The sequence below is a fragment of the Triplophysa rosa genome, unplaced genomic scaffold, assembly GCF_024868665.1.
Source record: "Triplophysa rosa unplaced genomic scaffold, Trosa_1v2 scaffold359_ERROPOS111650, whole genome shotgun sequence".
In the NCBI taxonomy this organism is placed as follows: Eukaryota; Metazoa; Chordata; class Actinopteri; order Cypriniformes; family Nemacheilidae; genus Triplophysa; species Triplophysa rosa.
Window position 1 is genome coordinate 82,870 of NW_026634363.1, and position 27,384 is coordinate 110,253.

The 27,384-nt window shown below is 40.0% G+C and overlaps 3 protein-coding genes across 5 annotated transcripts; 2 read left to right on the forward strand and 1 right to left on the reverse strand.

Annotated features, from left to right (window-relative positions):
- Nucleotides 1–175: 175 nt before the first annotated feature.
- polr3h (polymerase (RNA) III (DNA directed) polypeptide H) lies at nt 176–2,843 on the forward strand. Its single transcript, XM_057328050.1, has 7 exons — nt 176–355; nt 503–672; nt 993–1,089; nt 1,178–1,264; nt 1,824–1,887; nt 2,107–2,338; nt 2,466–2,843. Exons 2-7 carry the CDS (start codon nt 562–564, stop codon nt 2,514–2,516), a joined length of 642 nt encoding a protein of 213 aa, XP_057184033.1. The 5' UTR covers nt 176–355; nt 503–561; the 3' UTR covers nt 2,517–2,843.
- Nucleotides 2,844–2,961: 118 nt separating this feature from the next.
- Nucleotides 2,962–15,887, forward strand: LOC130550561 (fucolectin-1-like). Its single transcript, XM_057328049.1, has 8 exons — nt 2,962–3,463; nt 5,653–11,863; nt 12,012–12,041; nt 13,058–13,325; nt 13,411–13,547; nt 14,291–14,379; nt 14,526–14,614; nt 15,350–15,887. The coding sequence occupies exons 2-8, from the start codon at nt 11,806–11,808 to the stop codon at nt 15,360–15,362; spliced, it is 684 nt and encodes a 227-aa protein (XP_057184032.1). The 5' UTR covers nt 2,962–3,463; nt 5,653–11,805; the 3' UTR covers nt 15,363–15,887.
- A 1,611-nt stretch (nt 15,888–17,498) lies between these two features.
- LOC130550560 (phosphomannomutase 1) lies at nt 17,499–25,157 on the reverse strand. Of its 3 annotated transcripts, none has more exons than XM_057328048.1 (8): nt 24,712–25,157; nt 24,036–24,153; nt 23,383–23,459; nt 23,132–23,190; nt 20,845–20,944; nt 20,694–20,769; nt 18,884–18,999; nt 17,499–18,809 (listed from the first exon to the last, which is right to left on the reverse strand). In XM_057328048.1, the coding sequence occupies exons 1-8, from the start codon at nt 24,820–24,822 to the stop codon at nt 18,687–18,689; spliced, it is 780 nt and encodes a 259-aa protein (XP_057184031.1). In that variant the 5' UTR covers nt 24,823–25,157; the 3' UTR covers nt 17,499–18,686. The 3 variants fall into 3 exon arrangements, with proteins under 3 accessions (XP_057184031.1, XP_057184030.1, XP_057184029.1); XM_057328047.1 differs by having other exon boundaries at nt 17,500–18,809; nt 23,099–23,190; nt 24,036–24,120; nt 24,712–25,153; XM_057328046.1 differs by having other exon boundaries at nt 17,500–18,809; nt 23,099–23,190; nt 24,712–25,150.
- Nucleotides 25,158–27,384: the final 2,227 nt, after the last annotated feature.

Consider the following 27,384-nt stretch of genomic DNA (forward strand, 5'->3'; position numbering starts at 1 on the left):
CAATTCAATTTAATTTGAATAAATAAAGTAAAGGGCATAGTGGGGTTTCCCACGTTTTATTTTATTAGTATTATTATTATTGCAGATCACTTTACAGTCATGCAGTTTAAAAAAAGACGCGTTATACAATTTAATTTTGTTATTTTAGAAAATCAGGAAGTGAGTGTGACGTCACAGGGCCGTAAAGCGTCAGCTGCCGTCGTGAATCGGCGCACGTGTAGCTGTTGTCATTCTGTGAGATCAAATCATGCTTTTGAGTTATTATAGTTTATGGGTGTAAATGAATGAAGTGAAAGAGCGGAATAACACACATGTACTCTCATACACGGGCTGCCGAAGTGAATACAGTATAAAGGTAATTAATGAAGTTCATCAGTTTATTTGTGAAGTCTAACACTGTATGATCGCGCTGTACATCATCCATATATCAGTAACATCAGTGTTCATAGATCAGTCGCGTTTGTGATGTTTAAAAAGCTCTGTCGTGTGTTGTTTCTATCAGCTGATCGCGGGTCAGCTCTTCTCTGTGTTTGATCGGTAACTTCTGGGCGGGTTGAGAGGATGTTTGTGGTGGTTGAGATGGTGGACACGGTCCGGATCCCTCCGTGGAGTTTCCACAGAGAGCTGAATGACGCCATCGCTGAAGAACTCAACAAGAAACTGGCCAACAAGGTGCAAACACATTCTTTACATAAACAAACACACACACTCGTCATGCAAATACACATCACACGTACATGTGTTCAGCAGACGGGGGAAGACGTCTGCGGTAGACCTGGAGATCTGCTTAACATCGTAGAAAGTGCAGTTTTACATCCGTTCTAAATCACAAACATCTTACAGATGTCTATTAGATGTCCATATGACAGCAGACGTCTCCGATACGTATTGCAGTTGAGCAAACTTATGTAATGCAGACGTGTGTCAGATGGAGTGTGCTATCAGGGCAGTGCTGTGTCTTCTGTATAATGTTGCCTTGTGTACTCTTGTAGGTTGTGTATAACGTGGGTTTGTGTATCTGTCTGTATGACATCACTAAACTGGACGATTCTTACATCTTTCCGGGGGACGGAGCGTCACACACTAAAGGTACTGAACTCTGTGTTTGTACTGTTATGATATTCACCCTATTTGACCCTCTCTCTCTCTCTCTCTCTCTCTCTCTGTGTGTGTCCAGTCCATTTCAGATATGTGGTGTTTCATCCATTCCTGGACGAGATTCTGGTGGGCAAGATAAAGGGCTGTAGTGCTGAGGGGGTTCACGGTGAGACACTCAACCTCTCTCTTAAAGGGACACTTCACCCAAAAATGAGAATTCTGTCATCATTTACTCGCCTTCCGGTTGCTCCAAATCTGTATAAATGTCTTTGTTCTGATGAACGCAGAGAGAGATATTTGGAAGAATGCTTATAAACAGACAGATTTTGCCCCCCATTGACTCCCATAGTAGGAAAAAAAACAATGGTAGTCAAAAGTGCCCCAGAACTGTTTGCTGTCCTACATTCTTCAAAATATCTTCTTTTGTGTTCAACAGAACCAAAAAATGATAAAGTAATTTTTCCTACTATGGGAGTCAATGGGGGGCAAAATCTGTCTGTTTATAAGCATTCTTCCAAATATCTCTCTCTGTGTTCATCAGAGCAAAGACATTTATACAGATTTGGAACAACTCGAAGGAGAGTAAATGATGACAGAATTTTCATTTTTGAACATGCTGATGTCTGCACGTATACTGAAGTATTAATCCAGTAGTGTTCAGTCTGTAGCATTAAAAATGTCTTTAGACAGATGTAAATTAATCTCTCTGTGTTTTGCTTCCGCAGTGACTCTTGGATTTTTTGATGACATCATAATCCCACCAGAGTCGCTACAGCAACCTGCCAAATTGTATCCTGAATGATCCTCTACATTACCTGCTCCTGAAAACCTCATTATGACGACACGCATATGATTCAACTGCTTTGTTTCGTTTCTTTTAAAATGTTTTTTCTATATAACGTATATTGTGGCGCAGATGTTATTGAGAAACCCTCATGAGTATTACGCCGAGATTAGTCATAAAAATGTAGCTACCCAGCATGCTTTGTTCCTTCACGGTTGCCGCAGCGACGAGGCGGAGCAGGTGTGGATGTGGGAGTACGAGACGGACGAGGGTGCTCACGATCTCTACATGGACCAGGGAGAGGAGATTCGCTTTCGGGTCGTGGACGAGGTCTTTATCGACACGTCGCCCACTGGTCCCAGTAAAGAGAAGGACTCCACCAGTGCAGCGGGCACAGCGCCACCTGCTGGAACAGACGACAGCACACCGCAGAAAGAGTCTCCATACACTCTCATAGTAAGAGAAAATATATCACCTCTCATTTCACGGTTAGATCCAGACAGGTCGTTTTACACGTTTATAATGTCAAATAATTATGATCAGAATGCAGTTTAACATCGTTCGGGATCTGTCTGTCCTGCAGGGTTCTGTCAGTGAACCGGGTCTGGGTCTCTTGTCCTGGTGGAACGGTTAACATCTCAGTATCCATAGCAACAGACTCATGAGCTTTACATCCTAATGAACTGAGCTGACTGACAGCTGCACGGACCAATCAGAGAGCAGAGGCTGCTGACGATACAAAACACAACAAACAGTTATTTATAATCATGTACATAGAATTGTGAAGTTGTGATGTTGGTCTTGTTTTAATGTTTGTGAGGATTTAAGTTCAATAACAGGTTTGCTGTGTTCTTCAGAGAGTTTGTTGTACAGAGAAATTCATTTCTACACGATGAAAGATGTGTTTTGTTTGTTTGGGTTTCTTGGCCGATTTTGCAACATTAAAAAGTATTTAAAGTGATTCAGCTGTTTTTACTATATATGTAAGACATGATATTTGTAGTAAAACTATGATTATACAGATTTAATATAAGTTATACAGACTCGAAACCCAAAGATTTATGCAATAATAAAGATATATTGTTTTGATTTTTGAGTCTATTTGGGTCTTAAAGGCTTAGTGCGAATGATGCAGGTTCGAATTTGTCCTGTGACGTCATGATACCATTTTTGAGTTTATGTCTCTGTTCATCTAGAAAAAAAGAGTTATATGCATCTGTTGAATAATTTCAACATTACTCGGAGTGAATTAGTATTAAATTACTATGAATGTATCAGCTGACGTTATTTAAGCGCATGTGACGCATTAACGCGTGCGGTGCGTCATCAGCGGGATTCAGTGCGCGTCGGATCTCCCGGTAAGCGCGTGTGCACGGGAATCACACACACACACACACAGACCCTCGAGTGCTTGTGATGTATCACATCTGCTGTGATCTGACGCCAGGACAGGACTTGGCCCAAGCGTCCATTCCGGCCCCATACATTAGCGGATGGGCTGCTCACGGCCGTTCTGGACTTTGACAGAATGTCCTACTGGTCAGCCCGCCCCTGACGAGATCTCAAGTCCAGACTGCAACAGTAAGTTCATCATTCCGTTTCTTTCATCAGATATTCTTTCGTATGCTATAGCTTTGAATTAACAGTAAACCGAACAGATACCGTCATTGTAGTGATGTTTTTTGTTTTGGGGGGTTTAATTGTTTGCATATTTGTATCTCCTCTTTGCCCCGCCTCTCTGAAACGTGCTGATTTTTAAAAGGATCCCTGGGTATAGAGCACTGTATGGCTTAATATATGATCAATGGCATTGACTTTATAATTGTGAAATAAAAAAACTAACTGTCACAGTATTCATAAACTTTGAAAAAATATTTTTACTTGGAGGCCGCCATTTTTTTGCGTCAGAATCCGTGATGTCAAATGGTTGCGACCTCAACCTGTTCTCTTTCGCAACAGCTAAGCACACACGTTTATCATAATATAACAGTAAAATATGACACGTCAAACATAAGATCAGATATACAAACACACAGAGACAGCAGGTGGCGGTATGTCCTCTTGACACAAGCCAGCCTGTGTTGTGGCGAATCGGCCTTCCATCGCAGAAAGAAATCTCAGAGACAAGGGTTCCAGATGCCAAGAGTTTAATCTTGATTTGCTCGAGCAAGCAAAGTGAGACACACAGAGTTCATCTGATGATGTCCAATGAATACATGTCTGACTTCATCTTTATACATTGTTCTGCCTTTGAGACATTTAAGACTATTTAAGACATCAGCATCCACCATAATCGTTTACTTTATACATTATGAGAATATACTGATTAACACTATAATAATGCTTGCGGTTTGGTTATTTATTCTATATTAGAGCACACGTGAATATTAGCCCCCGTCAGCTAATGACCGAGGGAGAGAAGACAATAACGTTAGGCTACTGATGTGGATAAATCAACATCAAAAAGTCAAAATCTGGATAAAATGCATTGTATAATGGCTGAAACATCGTGTATATGATTTATTCGAAATGATTTTGGTTATTATTATGCATGTTTGTGTTGTTTCTTACAAACAATATTAAAATGTAGGAAAATACACCAAATAGCTTCTTTATTTTCTTTCTTTCTTCTTTTAGCATTATTTAAAAGGAGGAGCGACAACAGCAAAGGACGAGAGAGAACCAGGCCTGGACTTTACGTTATGTTTTATTATGTGTGACCGGCAGTCCACCGTGAGGGAGCTGTCAGCACTTTACTTTCGTTTTGTTGTCTGTTTATTTTATTAAAGTTTTGTTGTTCAACGTTCGCCGGTTCCCTCCTCCTTCTTCCTTGCTGTGAACATTGTTACACACATGAACAGAACATGGCGGCCTCCTTAGGTTAAAATGAGTATTACATTTAGGGTTTTTTTAAGAACTGAAAATATTTGATGTGTTTCTAACGACAAATGCTAGTAGTGTAAGGCTATTACAACGCATCAAGCCACACATCTCTCTATACACCGGGTTCCCTTTAACAAAGCTCATGGCTCTGAAAAGCGAGGTGTGCTGTGATTGGCCAGTTCACCAGTGCGTAGTGATTGGTGGAATACTGCAAGCGTGTGAGGGAAATGTGACGCCTCTGACCATATTTGGAACATCAGGTTCCTCTTCAGTTGTACTGACAGGTACGCCCACCTTACTTGAGTATACATTTGGGTGGTCTCAGTCAAATCAGACCACCAACTGATGTAGATTTGTGGGGGTGTGGCTACACGAGGTGTTTCAGGCAGGTCTGGGTGAGCATTCGCTTTTACATAGAATGACTCTTTTGTTCCCACACTTTCATTTCTGCAGTTTTACACGTCTCATACGTGCATGAGCGACTTATAACACACCAAAGACACAGAACAACACGTGTCCACGCCATACGACCCCTTTAACCTACAACTGATTTACATGATCTGAGAACAGATTATTACTGTTGATTTGCTGAATACACATCTGTCAGTCAAAGCATGTGGATGTCAGCATCGTTCTGTATTCAGAAGAGTTCTCTGTGTACAGAGCACATAATAGATGCTTTTGTTCTGGAGGAACCGGGCGTGCATCCCTCTCGCCCCGGGCACAAACAGACAGAGTTTGTAAAAAGCTGTTCGTCTGCACGTCTGTCAGGACAACATGTGCAAGAGCAAACAGTAAAGAGAGCAACGGACACCGAGTGTGCGTCATCATGTGCAGAAAACTCACGCTCGTTTTGTTGTGTGTTGTTTCTCTTCGTTCTGTTACAGATTGATTTGTGAAGCCGGAGTTCATCTCAATCTCTCTCACACACACAGAGGTTGTGATCATGGCAGATGCAGATCTGTCGTCTCCTGTGGACGTTCTCCTGGTTCAGCACCGCTCTCGCCGAGAGAGGGCAGTCAGGTGTGGGACAGAGGAACCCTGCCGCCCGGAGAGTTTCCCAGCCCGCTGCCCCCCAAACGCACACGCTCGTACTCGGAGCAAGATAAACACACACGACACCGACAGCAGGGGTGTGCTAGACCTACAGCTCCCATGACCTTCACTATCACTTGTTTCTGAGAAACCGGCTGTGTGCAGTGCAACGTTACTGGGGAAGGTAAACATTTATGTATTCAAAAATATTGAAGTATCTTTAACGCACTTAACATAAACTTTATTAACATGTTTGCATGCCCTGTATGGAGAATCTTTCCTCTCACATCTGCATTCATGACACAATGATAACAATCAATAATGATCTTTTCAAGAATTTACAATTACAATATTCCAAGAAACCAGTTGTTTTCTGGCTCCAACTAATATAAAGAACATATTTTATCTTAAAAAAACACAATATTTTCTTGTTTCACAGCCATGTGCAGTCAATTTCTGAAGCAACTGTACTGCATTAAACTGTACTGCCAATAACAGCACATAGTTATCTCAGACATGTTTTTATGTCCTAAACTAGAGCTATAAAATAAATATTAATTTAATTTCTGCAAAGTACAGAACACAAATGTTTGTATGATTGCTCCTGTATGACACATCGCTTATTGCTCCCTGAACTCTCTTGGGATGAAAGTGTCTGCTAAATGACTAAATGTAAATGTTTTTCTGAGCAACAATGCAGTTTTACAGACTTGACAAAGGTTTTTCTGAGTCATTTTCCTCTCATGTCTGAGACCTGACTGGCTGGGGATGTACAGTACCCTGATAGCACACATCCATCTGGCTTACGTCTATTTGACTTCTGCATTTACATCTGCAAGACATCTACAAGACGTAGTTTGCTCATCTGCAATACGTCTAGGGAGCCTCGGCACCATGTCTCACGTTTGGTTTTATTAACGACAACATCACACTTTATTAGGCATCTAAGAACGCATACACAAAGGTTAGTCACGTATAGCAAGCTATTATACTGTGATGTGACTGCGCGGGTACTTAGGATATTAAAAATTCACAATAGCACTGTCTTCATCAATATTTTCTTAGAATGTGAATGTGTCTTTTTCTTAGTGAGTAGTATGAGAGATAAAGAAAGATATGAATGCGTACAGTTTGTCCTGTATTTTTGATTTTGAAAAACCACCCGAAAAATCCCATTGACTTAACATTGCGCCCAACTTTGACGGGTCGTAGCTCCGAGTGAGGATATCGTAGAAACATGAAAATAATACACGATTTGAAGAGGCTATCAGGCTCTGTAAGAACATCACTCACAATGGGGTGTAAGTTGTACCCCTGGGGTGTGAGAGCCTCCCAAAATTTCCCAATCACAGGAAGCATGCCCATATAAGGCGTAAATGTCCCGTGTTGAATATCTTAGCAGTACAACCACTTAGAGACAAGGGGGTGGGCTCATTTCACTCAGACAACCAATCAGTGTCACAGGATCATCTTAAAGCTATTAAGCCTCGCCCATAGCAACCATTTACAGCAACCTAGCAACCGATCCCATTGACTCCCATTATCAAAAGTTCATATGGATATCTTTGCAGTACAGTATCGTAGAGACGAGGGGGTGGGCACGTATTACTCAGGCAACCAATCAGTGGCCCAGGAAGTTCATTAAGCCACGAAGCCACGCCCATAGCAACAAAACATCTTAACTTAGCAACCGTTTAACAACACCTACATCTCTTCATCAGAACATCATAGAGAGATGGGGGTTGGTTTGTTTCACTTGTGGGTTGAAGCATCATCAGTTGGCATATGCTAAGCCACGCCCATAGCAACCAAACAGGTTAGCCTAGCAACCATTTAGCAACACCTATATCTCTGCATCAGAACATCGTAGAGACACGGGGGTTGGTTCGTTTCACTCATAGCTTAGAGCATCATCAATTAGCACATACTAAGCCACGCCCATAGCAACCAAACAGGTTAGCCTAGCAACCGTTTAGCAAAACCTATATCTATGCATAGGAACATCGTAGAGACATGGGAGTTGGTTTGTTTCACTTGTGGCTTGAAGCATCATCAGTTGGCAGATGCCAAGCCACGCCCATAGCAACCAAACACATTAGCCTAGCAACCGTTTAGCAAGACCTATATCTCTGTATCAGAACATCTTAGAGTCATGGGGGTTGGTTAGATTCATTAGTACTTAAAGTGTCATCATCCTAGTGCTGAGTTCCGTGGTTTGCCACAAAAGCATCACTCACAGTTTCTTTAGAAAAGTTCTAGTTTTCTAGTTTTTAAGTGCAATTCTACTTTCCAGTAGTCACTATTCAGGAGACCTTTACTCAATGTCTGAACCCTCTGAGCTTTTATTAGCTTGTTAACTGTTAACATTATGGTTATGTTTAGTGAAAATTATGTTTTCATGTTTCAAAAAAGTTGGCATGTTCTGCATGTATTTTTGTATCTTTCTTCATATGTAGACCTGTAAAATGCAGACACGTTCAGCTAGAATCTCAGTAGTGTCCCTGGTTTTCCAAACGTCATATGTTTTCTCTATATAGCCTTAAACAACTTTGTAAATTGTATTTTTGAGTACGAGACTTTTTTTCTATAAGGCATGAAATGACTTGAGGCTTGACTCGGACTCTAGCTGTAAGACTTGTGAACATCTCTGCGTGTGGGTGTGTGATGATATGTTTGCATTACATGCAGCGCATTGATTTACAATCATGGCGATCAAACCTGCCATTAAACAGTTTCAGATACACCTTAGAGCAGGGGTTCTCAAACTTTTTGGGGCCAAGGACCCCTTACAGGGGAGAAAATTTTCCAAGGACCCCCTTATAATCCTCATGCCGATTAAACAAATGTTTACTGACATTTACACTCCTAGATGCCGTAGGAATTATTTATATTTTAAACTTTTCAACCTAAATACTTAAGGCGAGTTTCATAGAAATGAACTTAAATTGAATTTGAATAAATAAATGTTAATACCATTTCTATACTTTTTAACACAGGGTCATTTTTATTCAGATTACATTTTGACCTCACAGCATTCCTAATTTTCAAGTAACAGATCTTAAAGCTTTCAGAAAATGAACTGTAACAAGACCGGCAAAGTCCTAATGAACACAGTTAATTTTTCAAGTTTCATGGCTAAAGCGCTTTGAGGAATTATATAAAACCAACAACTGAAAAATCAACACATTCTCGAGGAAAGGAATAAATATTTACATGGTAGGGCCATTCAAGCCTTATAAGGATGACATATTTTCAAATTTTTATAAATATAGACATTACAAACATTTGCATTAAGCTCTATTAAAGTATTATAACACACAAATCAATTCACACATCACTCACATCAATAACTCACTAAATTAGTGAGAAGGATGAGCCTGTCTCTCACAACATAGTTTACCTATTCTTGGAGTGATGGTTGACAAACAGACTGGAAGATCATCCTCCACTTGTAAACCAGCCCTGTACTTATTCTTCATTGCAGTCAAAGTGGAAAATGATGATTCACAGAGGTACGTTGTAGGAAAAGGGAGCAATATTTGCATGGGCTCAGCAGTGAGTTCGGGACACTCACGTGAGAGGGACGGCCAGAAGTTTGCCAGATTAACCTGCTGGAATCGGGCCTTCAATGTCCTATCACAGGATAAGTCCAACAGCTGCTCTTCTGCCTTACCTGTCAGGCCATTTGCTGTTGCAGCTGGTGCAAAGGGATGGCGCACCCAGTCCCAGGCATCAGTGTTCACATCGGAGAAGTATGAGCTGAAGTGCTCGCTCAGTGAAGTGAGGTGTGAGGTCGCAACCTTCCTCACTGTGGCCACAGACAAGTTGTTTGTGTGGAGAAACTCACTCAGTTGGGGGAACATGTCTGTTATCCCGTCTTGTATCCTCCTTCTCCATAGGACTGTTTTCTTCATGAAGGCAGTGATTTTGTTGCTGACTTCAAGGATGGATGTGTGGCCTCCTTGGATGGAGAGGTTGAGGCTATTCAGTATGTTGAATATGTCGGCAAGATATGCCAACTTGGCCATACTCTCCGGCTCTGTAAAAAACTGTGCGATGTTGGGTTTTTCCTCTGTCATAAACTCTGCCATTTCTCTGCGTAACTCAAACACCCGCTGCAAAACTTTACCACGAGAACGCCATCGCACCTCACAGTGATATAGCAGTGCGTCATGTCCAGCATCCATATCCCGGCAAAGTTATCCAAACAAACGTGATTGCAGTGCCCTTGACTTCATAAAATTAACAGCTGTGTTCAAAACAGAGTGAAGATCTGGTTCCATGTCTTTGGAAGCGAGTGCTTGCTGGTGTAGCATACAGTGAGTCGCCATAATCCTCGGATTGACAGACTTTATCCGCGCCGTTACTCCACTCTTTCGGCCGGTCATCGCCGCTGCGCCATCCGTACAAACGGCCACACATTTTTCCCAACTCAGTCTCGCTTCAGTCATGAAAGCATCCAGCAGTCTGAATATTTCCTCACCTGTTGTCCTGCCTGGCACCTCCTTGCAGAACAGAAAGTCCTCCAAAATGCCTCCTTCCCAGGGATAGCGCACCAAAACAATCAATTGATTGTTTAAAATTTGATTGATAAACACTGTATACTATAGTAAAGTTCAAAAACAATATAGTAATAATTTTACTGCAGTTTACTATAGTAAATACTATAATTTATCCATCTGTATGTAACATTAATGTCTTTTGTCAGTTATCTGTCTATTCATGTTGAACTACACTTGCACATTTCTGCCTGTGCTACCAAACTTTAAACCTCTCTAGCACCAGCGCTATGTGCAAAAAAAGTTAATTTACAGCCTTAACACTAATAATAATTACTGCTTGCCTTTGTTTTATAGCCGTCACGGAGAGCAGGCCTGTAACCAAATTCAGGCGAACACTAGTTAAAATGCTTAGAAGCAAACGTGACCAATCTAAATCCGAAACAATTTTATTGATTATATTATATTATAATTCAAATGAAATATTTTTATTTTATCTTTGGAAGTCATTTTTGTACTCGCGCAAGTGAATGACAAATTTACTTGTCCGAAGGACAACCACATGACAATGCTTAATGTCAAGCCCTGAGCTATGCAAAACATCTCTGACGTCCTTTTCACACATTGAAAACCAAACAAGACGGAAAAACAAGACACCTCTGACCTCAATATTTCAAGACGTGATTTGAGTGTTCTAAGATCATTTCATTTACACAACAGGATTGTCCTACTGAAAACAAACACTGGAAACATTCAGAGATCAAACTAATGTTTGTAATACTGGTTTAAAAGAATTCTAGATTTACAAAAGGCAGCGATGTTGAAAAGATGAATCACGCACAACGTTTAGCTTTTGGACACATAACACAATGAAATCCACACACTTAAACATTCCAGCGCCATGAACTTAAATTGATCTCTATGATGTTGTTTTGCAGTAAATAATAGTTCAACTTATGCAAAGAATAATAATGATGCCGTTTAAAAAGCATTTTTCTGTGGAGACTCAAGTTCATTTAATAGTTGGTCATGAATTCTTTTAGTGCTTGTGTTATAATATCATTAAAGATCTCTGGGTTTAAATCGTCTGTATGAAAGTGTCTTTATTCTGAAGTCATAACACAAAACACGATGAGAGTGATTATGAGGAAGAGAAAACATTCTGTCAGTCTTTCATTGACTTGTGTTCAGATAGAAATCAATCCAGCAAAGAAATGAATCTACACAAAAGTTGTTTTCTTTGTTTATCTGCTTGTTTCCTGTAAGAAATTTCCCTATGCAGTGGATGATTCCTACTATCTTTGTGACACCAGATTTGATTTGTAAATAAGTGTTTTCGATGTTTAAGACGTTTAGTGGTAATGTCATGAGGGTGGAGCGAGTCAGATGTCCAGAGGGATGTCGTGATGTATTAGTAGAAGAGAGGAGGACTCTCACACTGAGTGAAACCTTCATCTGTAAGTTCTGCTCATAACCAGAAGAAACTCAATTCTCTTCTCCTTTCTCATGTTCCTTTTGTTCAGCAGAGACATGGACAATCTCATTCATCTGATCTTACTGTCTGGTGAGCGCACCTCACATCATCATCTCCACATTACACATGCTGTCAGTCATTCTCCACTCAAATCTTTCAAAGTATTCTTCTGAAGTTAAGAAATTAAGACCTAACTATTTTTAGATAAAAGTGTGAAGTTCTTGTTTTTCTTCAACAGGTCTTGTTTCTGTTCCAGGTAGTTTAGCAGGTGATCGATTATTTTGATTCTTCACATAGGAATGTAGAATGATGTAAATGATTGTTGTAAGTTTGTGGTTAGATGACAGTTTAATTCTCATGAGAGTGTGTCTCCAATGCTTCATTCTGGTATGTTTGTGTTTTTAATCATCACTCATCTAGACGCTCAGTCTTTCAAGAGCTTCCACTGGAAATATCATCAACAGATTCAGAGTTTTGCAGATACATTATTATCATTTAATTCATTTTACGATATAGATTTTTTGGAACAGTTGATTGAAAATAAATATTCATACAAGTTATGATCTAAGTCATAAATCAAAAAATATATTTGTGTTGCAAAACTTTCAAGTGACACATTCCTATTATCAAAATCATTTATAAAGCATCAGAGAGATATTTCAATGTGAAGTTTTTCAGCTGTGAGTCTGTGGTTTATGTGTTGTGTCAAATGAAAAAGCAATGAATCAAACTGATAGAACACATATGTTGAAACAGACAATGATAAAGTCCTCATATTCATCTTTTAATGTTGTCATGACTTCATATATATCTACAAATGTGACCCTGGATCACAAAACCAGTCTTAAGTAGCACGGGAACATTTTTAGGAAAAGTCAAAAATACATTGTGTGGGTCAAAATTATCGATTTTTCTTTTATGCCAAAAGTCATTAGGATATTAAGTAAAGATCATGTTCCATGAAGATATTTTGTAATTTCCTACCTTAAATATATAAAAACTTTATTTTTGTGAGTGTATGGTCTGCCACAGTGCCCCTGATTAACAACTTCAAAGGCGATTTTCTCAATATTTCGATTTTTTTTAGCGTTTTCAGATTCCAGAGTTAAACGGTTGTATCTCACCCAGATATTGTCCTATTCTAACAACTCATATATCTATAGAAATCTTATTTATTCAGCTTTCAGATTATGTAAAGATCTAAATTTCTAAAAATTGACCCATAAGACTGGTTTTGCTGTCACAAATGGACTGAATAACTGTTTTTGAATATATATATTGTAGAGAATTTAGCATTTAAAGGAACAGCGACACAGTCATCCACATATAGTACCTGGGCAGCTCAACGTGCCATAGATGGTGTCAAAAGTGCTCCATACTGCTCTCATACATCAATTTATAGTAGCCCATGGTGGCGGCTGGATCTTCTGGATTATTATGACATCAGTACAGTGGTCATCACTGCTAGATCAGATTGCTGTTTGACTGAAACCAGTGGAGCAGAGATTCGTATTGGAAACTCTCTGGAAAACAATGGAAACAACAATCCTGTGTAAAGTTATTCATGAATCACTTGAACACTTTTCATTGATTGATGGAAACCCCTCTATAGAGATTCATTGATTTTCTTTCTCTAGATGTGCTGTGACTTCTAACTTTCTACTTGGTCAAACCATCAGTTTCTCATGTCACGGGATGAAGGGACGTTATGTGAATGTGGTCAGATTTGGATCTACATCTATTCTCGCTCTGTGTGAGGTGGAGGTCTATGAAGGTAATTTCTTAAAACGTACTGTTTGGTAGAGCTGGTGCATTTAACATTTTACTTGTAAATATGTATTATAACGAATGATTTCAGTCATCACTGAGTCTTTTCGTTAGGTCATTTCCATTACATTTGATTGATATTGTGTTTATTTGATCCATAATGTTTAGCTCAGTGTGATATATTTGTTAAAGGCACTGTGTTGTGAATGTGTGTTGATATGAGTTGATGTGAATGTATGAGTGAGACTGAAGTCAGTAAATGAGTGATTGATTTAAGAAGCTCCTGAAGAAAAGCATCTGTTTGTATTCTCATCATCTCAATGACAGCTGCTCCACTGCACAAATACATTCAGACTCAACTTCAAACAGAAAGCTTTGTTTAGTTTTGGTTGTTCATTTACATGGGAGCAGTGACTGAAATGCAAACTATAAAGTAGGTTTTAAAGTTTTTGAACATGATACTGTCTCTGTGTAAACTTCAGAAACGTGAATTTGTAAAAACGATGATGTCATGTGTATTGTGCTTTCCTTTGCAAAGTGACATCATCAGCTATTTCATGTCATTCATAGTTCAGCGTTTTAGTCATTAATCACAGATCCATGTGAACGCTCATCACTTTAACAACATTATCATCTGTAGCCAAACATTTCAGTCATGTTAATATAGTCGAGTGTTAAAGTAAAATTGAAATGTCCAACGTTTTCTCTAAATATCAGTGTTTTTATTTGTATGTGATTTTGTATTTTCAGTTTTACCTTACAGACAAAAAACCTTTCTGAGGCTGAAGTTCTCCTCCAGTGGTGATGAAGCTGCTGAGAGCGACGAAATCCTCCATCAGGTGAGAAAAAGAGTCTTAAAAGACAATAAAAGTGATGATTTAAGAGAGAAGTGAGATATGAGAGTGTTTTATGTGTGTAAATATATGAGACGAGTGATGATGAGAGAATGTTTCATGTGTGGATTGAAATCTTTGATGGATTTTAGCTGCGGTCTGCTCTGGCATCACACATGTCTGATTTTCATCTGTCCTGGACACAACTACCCAAGAAAGAGAAACAACAGGAGGAACAGAGGCGAGTACACACACTTTACAACTGGACTGATCAAAAGATCAAAAGTCTTTCGTGTGAAAGTGTTTACAGTAAATCCTAGTCAAGTAATCACACAGATATCTAGGGTTGGCAGATGACGTTTAGATGCTGGTGTGTTTATTTCATTCAGATTTCTATCGCATGTGTCACTACAGTTTGAGACTGCAGACATATGTCACTGTAAACTATTTCTGCAGAAATGACAGTATTACTGGCAGCAGTTTGCCCGTAACTTACTGTAGATTTACATGTATGTCATTTACTAACTACAGTTTGTTCAAAGATAAATGATCATTGAACATTAACAAGTCTTTATCCTTACAGAAAAAAACTATAAAATAACAGCCTCGTGCAAAGCATTCTGGGAACCAAAATTAGAAAAAAAGAGAAAAAGGTTTATGTGGATTTCTGGTTCCGAGAATGCTTTGCACGAGGCTGTTATTTTATCGGTTATTTTCTGTAAAGATAAAGACTTGTTAACGTTTAATATTCATTTCTCTTTGAACAAACTGTTGCCAATAAATTACATAAACATAAATCTACAGTAAGTTACTGCAGCTAGCTGGATAACTACAGCAAAAAGGTTTACAGTGTTCATAATAACAATTAGGAGAGTTGAAACCATTTGGTAAATAAACACCTGTTCTTTACTATCTGTTGTAAAAAATATAGATAGATTATTTCATCTAATTGACTGAATCTTTGTTTTATTTACAGGTTCTTGTGTTAAACATCTTTAACTGGATATACAAACTGAATCTTTCATGCAATGATTCATTTCATTCAGTGATTTCTATTATTGTTCTTCTCTATGATTGATGGTGTTCACATCACTGCTGAATGTCATCATTTCAATCTCATTATAGTCCGCCTCATTGTATTTGTGTTGTGTAGTTGTGTGTCAAAGCCTGAGATAAAGTGTGTAGAACAACAATAGTGTGTCAATATAGTTATCACAATTAGTTATTTTAATAGCATCACATCTTAAACGTACGATCCTTTTACAACTCTGATTATAGATTTCTATATTTTTATTTTATTTATTACAGGGATAATGCATATTAATAAATAGTTCTGTCAATATGCCAGAGTTAGCCAAAGGCTATTTTCACCTGCAGTCCCTAGACAGATGGTAAAGGTAATCCTAAAAGAAAGTAAAATTAAATTTATATCATTATGATATTATATTTACACTTGTTTATATTCTATAAACTGCTCATATCTGTGCATTGCGTATACAAGTGACAGATCATCAGGTGTTGTGTGTCTTCTGTGGTGAAGTCTGTCAGATCTTCAGCTCCTGCTTACAGTCTTCTGAGCTTTTCTTCAACATATTAAAGTCTTGCTCAATACGGCTCAGATCAGTCAAGAATTAGTCCGTTCATATCTTTATGAAACACGTGTTGTTTGCATTATTGTCTTGCTGTATGAAGCTCAGTAAATTTTAGGCATTTGATGAAACAAGCAGCTGTTTCTGTTCATTTCTGAATGTATTTGGAGATAAATGAGCCATGTAAGTGAAAACAAAACTTGTGTGACGTTACAATACAGTTGCATATTTGTAGACTCCATCTCCAGAGTTGCTCTTGAAAGTTTTTTTTTACGAGACTGTCAGTGTTTGAACTAGGCCTCTCACTAAATCCTTGGTGTTTCGAGTCAGATCCGTGGGCGTGGCTTGTTGGTTTTGACTAAATCTTTGGTGTTTCAAGTCTTACGAAACCTTTACCCTAACCCTAACCTTACTCTAACCATCTAAACTACCTATGACTGTTAAAATTGACGAAAAAACACGTTTGGGTGATGACGTCAGACTCGAAACACCACGGATTTAGTGAGAGCCGTTTGAGTAAAGCCATCATCGAACATACACTCAAACACTTTAACGTCTTTGCGACAACCCTGCAAAATAAAAGTCCGGTGAACATGAAGACCCAGATGAAAAAAAATGTAGTGAACTGTACTTCCTTTGATAAACTGTAGTATTCTTGTATTAAATTGATCAACTAAACACTGTAGTATACTTTAATGTTTACTATAGTAAGGTTTGTTTACTATAGTATCTTTTACAGCAGCTTAATATAGTTTACTACAGTATTTTTATGTGGACAAATATACTATTGTGTAGTAAAAAAACAGAACTTCGGCTGTGTCCGAAATAGCCCCCTTTACCCTAATATAGTGCACTATTTGAGGGGACATCTATTTTTAGTGGTGTCCGAATTCATAGTGGACACTAGTGAGTGCACTAATTCAATCCCATGATGCATCATAATAACGAGTGTATGTACACTCACGGCTAGATGCTAGCCATCTATCGTGATGCTCGCGCTGAATGATTTCCCGCGTCTCGGCAGAAGATGGCGCCCGCAGCATCCAGTGCGCCGAGTGACCGAATGTACTCACTCGTTTTCACCCGCTCCTTAAAGTGGACTATATTAGTGAACTGATGTAGGCACTAGTGAATGAGGATATAGTGGGCGATTTCGGGCCCAAGAAATAGAAATTAATATAGAAATGAAAACACCCCCACTCGCGGTCTTTGCCGCTTGAGAGCACGTGACAGGAAGTAAGCGCGCGAGTGTCTCTTCTTGAGTTCGTCTCGTCTCTTCATCACAGATTTCTGTACGTCTGTCTGATCTTTTGAATTGTGGTGTTCCAGTGTGTTTTCTTTTCAGTGAATGTTTTTGTTTGTTTGTTGTTTAGCGCTTTTACCATTTGATCACTATAGCTAATGTCATTTACATGTACTTTAAGACTAATAAAATGAACGGGTGACTCACACTTCTCTCGTTTAGATCTGTCTGAACGTCACATCACCCGTTCACACTGAAATTCATTTAGAAAACTCTACATCCCACCACCAAAAAAGACAAACACATATCAATTAGCTACAAATATGTATAACATGTTTATGATTCCAGACAACAACCATTTCATTCACATTGCATTAACTTCGTCATTTACTCGACACTAAGAGTAAAGAAAATTTGATGTCATAGTCTGTAACAAAACATTCAATTTACTCACATAATCTCTCCACATTCCTGCTGAGAGTCGCACAGAATCAGAGAATGAAAGTGTTTAAATCATCATCAGATATGTAATACTGTTACTGTTCCTATTTAAACAGAAGTAACGGATACTGTAAACCCTCATGTGAGATGTTTTTGGAATGACGAACACACTCTTTACGTCTCATCAGATCTGTACAGATGATGTTTTCAGCGTCTTGTATCAAAACACAGATATTTGTAAGGCGCAGATTTAAAACAATCAGACACACGGTGACTTTATAAATGTATCTACATCTCTTTTACAAATCAAATCTAGTGCAGTGTGGACAGAACGCGTCTTTCATGTTAATAAATATTCATCTCAGACCTCATACTACAGACTTCCATCCAAACAAACACACAATGATCCCATAACGTTAACTTCTGTTGCATTATTGGAAAACCAAACATGAATGTTCTTGGAAGTTTCTCTGGAGGTTTAGTTATTTTAGAGCCGTTCCGCAAACCAAAAACTGTTTGATGGGACAATCTGACAAATGAACAATCACAATCTCTTACATGTGTACGGCACAGAAAAGATGTTCTTAGTGTTTTTGTCTTGTTTTATAGCGCTAATATGAATCAAGATGTATTTCCTTGAAAAGAAAAACTATTGTTTTCTAAAGTCTTGTTTTCTAAAAAAAAAAAGTTTTAAAAGTATATTTGCCAGTGATGTACAAAACAATGAACTTAATTAAAAAAGGAAAACAAGATTATTTTTGTTAACACATTATCACTCACTTTTAGACTAACATTTCAAGTAATTAAGAAAATTTGTATTTGTAAGTAAACTTCTCTTAGAATGTTTAGACACAGAATAATCATGTTTTGCAGTGCAAAGCAACATACAATCAAGACAAGACCATACAGAAAGTCATTCAAATATAGAACTCATTTAAAAGAGCCGAGGGCATGCTGAAGAGTCTTTTCATCAGTCATCTGTGATGTTCAGTAGTGGTTTAATAGCATCAGTCAGTACTCAGAGTGTCCTGCGGGGGGCGTCACGACTCGTTGGGTGGAGTGTTGAAGAACATCGCTCTGCAGAGACGCACCGTGTCTTCAGGGGAACAAACCGTGAAGCCCATGGTTCGAGGGTCCTCGAAGATCTCATAATCGTTCCCACCCTGATGACAGAGAACCGTCCATAAATCACCTGAAACACACGTCCACATACACGCACACACACGCACTCACTCACCAGCGATGTTTCATTGCCAAAGAAGTAGATGGTGTCCAACCCCTCCTGCTCCAGGACCTCCAGACACAGACGTTTGTCCCAGCCCTCCGGAAACACGTCGAAACTGATCAAACCTCCTGAAATGAGACACGAGGATGTAGTGTGTATAAAAACAAGAACAGTAATATATGTATTATAGGACGTAGTGTGCTACACTGTCAATCAAGTCAAGCACATTGCATTGTGGGACAATGAACACTGGGAAATGTAATAAAACACTGTGTGTGTGCGTGTGTGCGCGTGCGTGCCCTAACACAACCCTAACCCTAAGCTATCTTTATGAGGACATACATTGACACAATGCAATCTCTAGCCCGTCACCCTATCCATCAGAACTACATGCCTGACCCTAACCCTGACCCTAAACCTGATTATAACCTAAACCCTAAAACCAAGTCTTCACCCTCAAACAGCCCTTTAAAGGGGTCTCTGGAAGTGAGGACCGGACAAAATGTGCTCACTTTACTCTCCTTGTCCTCACACCGCTGGTCTACACCTCAAACCAGTCCTCACAAATATAGATGTACAAGCACGCACGCACGCACGCACGCACGCACGCACACACACACACACACACACACACACACACACACATACTTGCATATGTGGTTTACGAGGACTCTCCATAGACGTAATGATTTTTATACCGAACAAACTGTATATTCTATTACCTAACTCTAACCCCTAACCCTAACCCTAATATCACATAAAACCTTTGTCTTTTTTTCTTTTAAAAAAATTATCATTTAGTATGTTTTTTAGGCATTTTAGTTTACGAGGACACAGGAAGTGTCCCCGTAAACCATGTTTACGTTGTTATAGACATGTTATTACACAGTTTTGTGTCCTCGTAAACCATGTATACAAGCACACACACACACACACACACACATACACACACACACACGCACACACACACACACACACACACACACACACACACACTGAAGACAGTCTTGTTTTTACGCACAGTTCTAAACATTGTAACCTAACACAAAATGTTTTGCATGTTAAAATCACTATTTGTGTTCATAAGTGTCTTTACAAATGAGAAAGTCACCAAATGGAGGTTTTGTTCACTTTTGAGTGCCCTTAATGTGCAGACTGTGTCACATTCCACTGGTGAAGCAACAGCTGCCAGAGCAACGGCCAATCAGAATGCTTGATTACCTCACATACCCCTTGGCCCCTCCCCCTCATTCACACATAAGAATATAAAACATGACAAATGTTTTTATTTGTTTATCACTGCAGAGACCAAATGTGTGTGTGTGTGTCTGGGGTGAAATCTTACAACTTGACTCAACTTCTCTTTAAAGATAGTGAAAGTGATGATTAAATCAATCATGCGCTCAGTGTTTGTGTTACACACATGAATGAAGCTCAGATCATGTGATGTGATGATGAGACATGGGACTTTATTTAAAATGTTACTACAGGTGTGTGTGTGTGTGTGTGTAGATATTGAAATGAGCAGTGTGTCTTCATAAAAGGTGTGTGACAAATATTATAATCACAAACAGGTTTTCAAGTCAACACACACGCATGCACGCACGCACGCACGCACGCACGCACACACACACACACACACACACACACACACACACACACACACACACACACTATCTGTGTTAAAGGTGATAAGATACAGAATGCACTAATGCAGTCATGTGTGTGTGTGTGTTGACCAGCGCACAAACAAACAGCACAGTGCACAGGTCAGCTGTATTAATGATGAACAGATCAGTGTGATGTCATTTCCTGTTTGTACCTCTGGTGAAGCGCAGTCCTTTTCCTGCGAACTCTTTCTGCAGCGCGGCCACAAACTTCTCTCGTATCTTCTCTCTCTGTTCAGAACGACACGCTCTGTGTGAGTGTTTATTACTCACACTACACAAACACACACACATCATCATCATCACCTTATCAACCTCTGAGAACTCCAGACGCTCCTCTAATGTGCAGCTTCTGCCGATGGGTGAGATGTTCAACATGCCGTTACGAAACTCAATGAACGTCCCTCTGACAACACAAAGAGAGAGAGTGTTGAAATGACATGAAGATCACGATATATCCAGCTGCAGAACCACAGCTACAGAACAGAAGTGAGGGGCGGAGTTATTGACACGAGCGCATATGTGACTCTGGATTACAAAACCAGTCTTAAGGGTCAATTTTTTGAAATTGAGATTTTTACATCATCTGAAAGCTGAAGAAATAAGCTTTCTATTGATATGTGGTTTGTTAGGATAGGACACTATCTGGCGGAACAACAACTATTTACAAAGCTGAAATCTGAGGGTGCAAAAAATCAAAATATTGAGAAAATGGCCTTTGAAGTTGTTAATCTGAGGCACTGTAGCAGACCATCCACTCACAAAAATAAAGTTTTTATACATATACAGTAGGAAATTTATAAAATATCTTCATGGAACATGATCTTTACTTAATATCCTAATGATTTTTGGCAAAAAGAAAAATCGTTAATTTTTACCCATACCATGTATTTTTGCCGATTACTAAAAATGTTCCCGTGCTACTTAAAACTGGTTTTGTTGTCCAGGGTCACATATATTAAGTTAAGCGTTTATTTGCTAAATATTGAATTTGTGCGTTTGTGGGATTGTTTTTCCAGAAATGTAGTGATAATATGGGCCTTAGACTGAATTGTTTATTTGATAAATTGTAGTTTAATTATTCTTTGTATAATGTTTGACTGTTTCTTTTAAAACCATGCTGTTTGCTTTTTTATACAACCTAGTTATATTTTTATTACAATTTCTGTTTTCATATAGAAAAATGCATGCTGCAGATGCCCATAAAACAATAAAACTTAATACAAAATGCCCACAAGTTTAAAACATTATTTCTAACATCATGTACAAGAACACATGGGCTAATACAATAAACACATTAGGCCGTGTTCACACTTGACTTCTTTTTTTCGAAGCTGCTAGCGTCTCTTTTACATTATAATCCTGTGGAGTAAACCTTGTTTTCAAACAAGTCCTGAGCGCTTTCTTAAACGCCAGCACCGGCGCCTTTTTCTGCAGCTCAGAACAACTTTTCTGAAAAAAAACGCCCTACGTCAAGCCCCTTTTTCACAGCTAACCAATGACAGAGACCTGTCGCTTCCATAACAACATGTGAGGAACGTGATTGGTCGAGAAGGCTCAAGCTCTAAAAAATAAAATAGCGGCCGGAACGCCGTTGGAACATAGTTTTGTGTAAATGTAAGTTTAATTTTCACTTTCAATAACTTTTGATTGCATTTCTAGCGAGAAATTAGTATTGTAAATGTGTGATTAGTTATTGTAAAGACGCTCTCTGTTTATAATTCAAATACAATTCCGTTACGCTGCCCATGAAGCCTGTCTGACTTCGTGTACAAATGCTATCTTTGAACATTGCCGGCTGCTATTGTAACCACAACGCTGCAAGTTTTTTTTTTTACTAAAAAAGCGCCATTGTCAACTTTTTCTTGTCAAAAAAGAAGTCAAGTGTGAACACGGCCTTATATTATACAATAATATAGGGTAAATGTCCAATGTTACACGACTAAACCAGGTCTCATCTGCTTGTTGTAAAAAGTGTTAACAGCGGTATTAACCATCAGCGATATCTATGGATTTTTAATGTAATCAGCTAGCAAGCTGTTTCCATTTTTTATGGATTTATTTTATTTTAATATTCAAATTTCTATGAGAAGAAAATAAAAAAACGTTTATACATCAATCAGTTAATGTGATGGACATCGATTTCGATCATCTTTGGTAGCTCATTTAAAGGCATTTTGAGTAAAACGTCTGGCTCTTATGTAATGAAGCACATTGAAAAGACTTCAAACCGGATGCAACGAGACCTTTGTTTTTCAGTTTCTGCGCGTGACGTTTGGCAGAAAGCTCAAGATTAATGTTTTATAACGCTCTTTGTGCTGTCCCGTAATGTGTTACTATAATTTATACATGTACAAACTGAAAAGTGCTTTTATTTAAAAGTATGAAGGTTTGCGTGTTACAAAAGCAAATCCCAAGCTCCGCCCCTCTGTTCTGTGGCTGCGGTTCAGAAACTGCTGGAGGAGCTGTGGTTCTGCAGCTGGATACTATTGCGTCCGTGTGTGTGCGTGCGTGCGTGTGTGTGTGCGCGTGCGTGTGTGCGTGTGTGTGTGTGCGTTACCTTTTCTTGGGTAGTTTCAGGAGGCCCATGTACCTGAGACAGAAGTTGATCAGATCCTGCAGTAGTTCTTCTCCCAACTTATTCTGAATGGCCTGAGAAACACAAGAAACTGGTTTAGATGACCAACACACGCACACACGCACACACGCACACACACACACACACACACACACACACACACACACACACACACACACACACACACACACACACACACACACACACGCACACACACACACACACACGCACACACACACACACACACACGGAGGTCTCCAGCTCACCTGTTTGGAGAGAAGTTTGCCGTCTTTATACTGCACCGTCCCGTTCTCAGCAAACACATAATCAAACTTGTGAATGACTGACCACAAACAAAACAAAACACAATCAGACTCATTCATCGTCACATCACACAACCTCATTTACATTCAAACACGTTCATTCAGTCTGAAGTGATGTCACACAATTCTTTGATCATTCTTGTATACCCACAGATGAAACATCTGTACTTTAACAAATCCATCCGTCACACCACAGAACCCAGTGAAAGTGACACACAGTATAAACCCCTCTGCAGCTGGTTTATATTCAGACGTTACACTCAAAGTGTCCTGAGCTCTGAGCAACATCTCCAAGAATGAAATGTTCCTCAGAGAAGATGAAGTCTGGGTGTTATTTCATTACTGAAACCCTCACAAACCTGTGTGTGTGTGTGTTTAGATGTGTACAGATGGAAATAGCCACAGTCCAGTAAAACCAGTGTCTCCACATTCTGTCTCAGGTCTGAAACCAGTTTTCATGGATATGACCCGGACATATCACACATACAGGACATCACCAGTAAAGTATCTGACCGGGAGTCTTTCAACTGTGTGTGTGTGTGCGTGTGTGTGTGTGTGTGTGTGAGTGCGTGTGTGTGTGCGTGTGTGTGTCAAACCTTCGTCTCCATCTCCGAGTTGTTCTGCTATTTTGGAATAGTCAGAGCCCCCCACCACTCCGATCTTCACCTTTTTACGTAAATCCTGGAAAAATTCATCCAGCTGAGGGTCGATCTTCTGCACGCACGCACACGCGCACAAGCACACACGCGCACACACGCACGCACGCACGCACGCACACACACACACACACACACACACCATTTGACTTTTGAGTGCTCACATACTGTGCACGAGGAAGTAACACAACACCGTACACACGATCAGCAAACATAGAGAACAGCGCGTTCAAGGCGTTCTGCATCATCAGACGCGACGCGCCGTTCCACAGACAGCAAACACAAAATTGAATGATTCGAATAAAAGCTGTTGAGCGATCAAATGTCAGTATTCTGAATGAGTATGCCAATGCTCAAGTGACTGTATTTATTATAAATGAATAAAAAACACCATATAGAAATCTCTTATGTGCGTGCATAGGCTACGTGCAGAACGAGCGTAACGTACATACACACAAACGCGCAATAACGCGCGCGCGCACTCATCTAAAGTGCGCGTGCTTTAAATAATTCAGTCCCTCAGGTCAGCGATGTAAATAGAAACATTACTTCATATAATTGACAAGAGGACGCGTCATTTACCTCATGTTAATATCTCATGTCTGTCATATCTTACCTCTCTGGGAGGCGTCAGCGTTCCGTCCACGTCAAACAAACACAAAACATTCCGACCTCCGGCTACACGCGCTATGATGTCCATGTCAACATTCAGATCTGATAAAACCATTAAATATGTACAAATATACACAGAGCGACCCTATGACTCAAGATAAGCGAACGCTTCAAATCAAACGAGACACAGTCTCTGCTCTTCCCTAAAAACGAAAGATAAAAGCATCGAGTGTTCTGAACTCTGCAGAGAGTAAACACCGCAGTCTACATGACCACTACAAAGTGTGAATGAATTCAGACACGCGGTTACTATCCGCCCGGGAGGGGCTGCCTTAGCCAATCAAAAGCGAAGAATCTGATCCCGTGACTAAAGGGGGCGTCACCGCGCTGCACGGGATTTCGGATTCGGAAGCAGGGAAACGGAGACCTCTCATCTAACGTTACATCACCTTAACCAAACAACAACAACAACAACAACACATCACTCTAAACTATATAAACACACATTCATTAAAGCGTTTTTAATGCACGAGTGCATTTACAGATGTCTTCTCATTTATAATAAAAAGAATCACGGGTAAATTAAATGTATGATAATTATGCAAATGATGAAAACGAAATATTAGCTGTCTCTCTCTCTCTCTCTCTCTCTCTCTCTCTCTCTCTCTCTCTCTCTCTCTCTCTCTCTCTCTCTCTCTCTCTCTCTCTGTCTCTCTCTCTCTCTCTCTCTCTCTCTCTCTCTCTCTCTCTCTCTCTCTCTCTCTCTCTCTCTCTCTCTCTCTCTGCTCTCTCTCTCTCTCGCTCTCTCTCTCTCGTCTCTCTTCTTCTCTCTCTCTCCTCTCTGTCTTCTCTCTCTCTCCTCTCTCTCTCTCTCGCTCTCTCTCTGTCTTCTCTCTGCTCTCTCTCTTCTTCTCTCCTCTCTCTCTCGTCTGTCTCTCTCTCTCTTCTTCTCTCTCTCTCTCTCTCTCTCTCTCTCTGCTCTCTCTCTCTCTCTGTCCCTTCTGTCTCTCTCTCTCTGCTCTGTTTCTCTCTCTCTCTGTCTCTTCTGTCTCTCTCTCTCTCTCTCTCTCTCTCTCTCTCTCTCTCTGCTCTCTCTCTCTCTCTCTCTCTCTCTCTCTCTCTCTCTCTCTCTCTCTCTCTCTCTCTCTCTCTCTCTCTCTCTCTCTCTCTCTCTCTCTCTCTCTCTCTCTCTCTCTCTCTCTCTCTCTCTCTCTCTCTCTCTCTCTCTCTCTCTCTCTCTCTCTCTCTCTCTCTCTCTCTCTCTCTCTCTCTCTCTCTCTCTCTCTCTCTCTCCCTCTCTCTCTCTCTCTCTCTCTCTCTCTCTCTCTCTCTCTCTCTCGGTCCTTCAGCAGATCTGTCCATTCCAATCCCTCACCTGATCAGTCTCTCCACCAACAAAATCACTCACTCCTTCATTTCTCTTTTCTGCACCCTCCCCCTATCCTGACACACACTCACTCTCTCTCTCTCTCTCTCTCTCTCTCTCTCTCTCTCTCTCTCTCTGAGTGCATGCTGGGAGCGAGTGTGCGGAGCAGAGCGCCTGTTTGTGGGTTTTCATAAACGGTTTTTCCTATATATATTTTTTGTTTTGTTTTTCCCTTTTGGATTTCTAATCTGATTGGGTTCTTTTCTTTTCGTTTTTGTGTGCGTGTGTGATTTTTCGGGCCGCGTGCTGACGGGTTTTAGGGAAGCATGACGGCCCCGGGCTTGCGGGCCTTAAGCTCCCTCACGCGGCGTCATGCGGTGAAAGTGGCGTCCGCGGTGAGCGTGGAGGATTGCTGTTTGGCCATGGGGGAAGTCGTGGGCCATGAGTGTATTTTATCTGCTGCTAGAATGAACAACGCCACGGTTATTTTTTTAAAAACTGTTGAAAAAGCAAATGAGTTGGTTGAACATGGAATCATAGTCGATGGTTTATTCACTCCAGTTCTTCCATTATCAATGCCATCTACGAAAGTGACGCTTTCTAATGTCCCTCCATTTGTCAGTGATGAAATGTTAACGCAATCTCTGTCTCGTTATGGCAGATTAATCTCTCCGATTAAGAAAATTCCTATTGGATCAGTTTCTCCTTTGCTAAAACATGTCGTTTCATTTAGGCGTTTTGTTTATATGATCGTTAAGGATGACGCCGAATTGGATCTCGCTCTTAAATTTCGTATTGACGACTTTGACTACACTATTTTTGTCACAACTGGTAAAATGAAGTGTTTTGGCTGTGGTAATGTTGGTCATTTTATTCGTGAGTGTCCTAAGAAAGAGCCAGGTACGAAAAGCACAAATGATCCACCTGTAGCAGATCGGCCTTTGTTAGACCGGGCTACGCCGGAGGCGATCGCGGGTGATCAACCAACGGTAGTCCGGGTTGAACCGGAGGCGAGCGTGGGAGATCGGCCTTTGGTAAACCGGGTACAGGCTGAGGCGATTGCGGCGGAACAACCCACAGTAGTCACAACAGACACCGAACCCAATGAAGGTACGATCGTTTACAACAAGCAAAGTGATGATTCCATCGAAACCACTTCTAATTTTGCGGATTCAGAAGCTATGACTACAGATGACAGAGATCTAACCAACGCCGTCGTTTTTTCTCGACGTGAGGGAGACAATGTGAGTAGTACATTTTCTGTTGTAGCAAATGTTTGTGAAGATGATGGCATTGATATGGAGTTAGAAC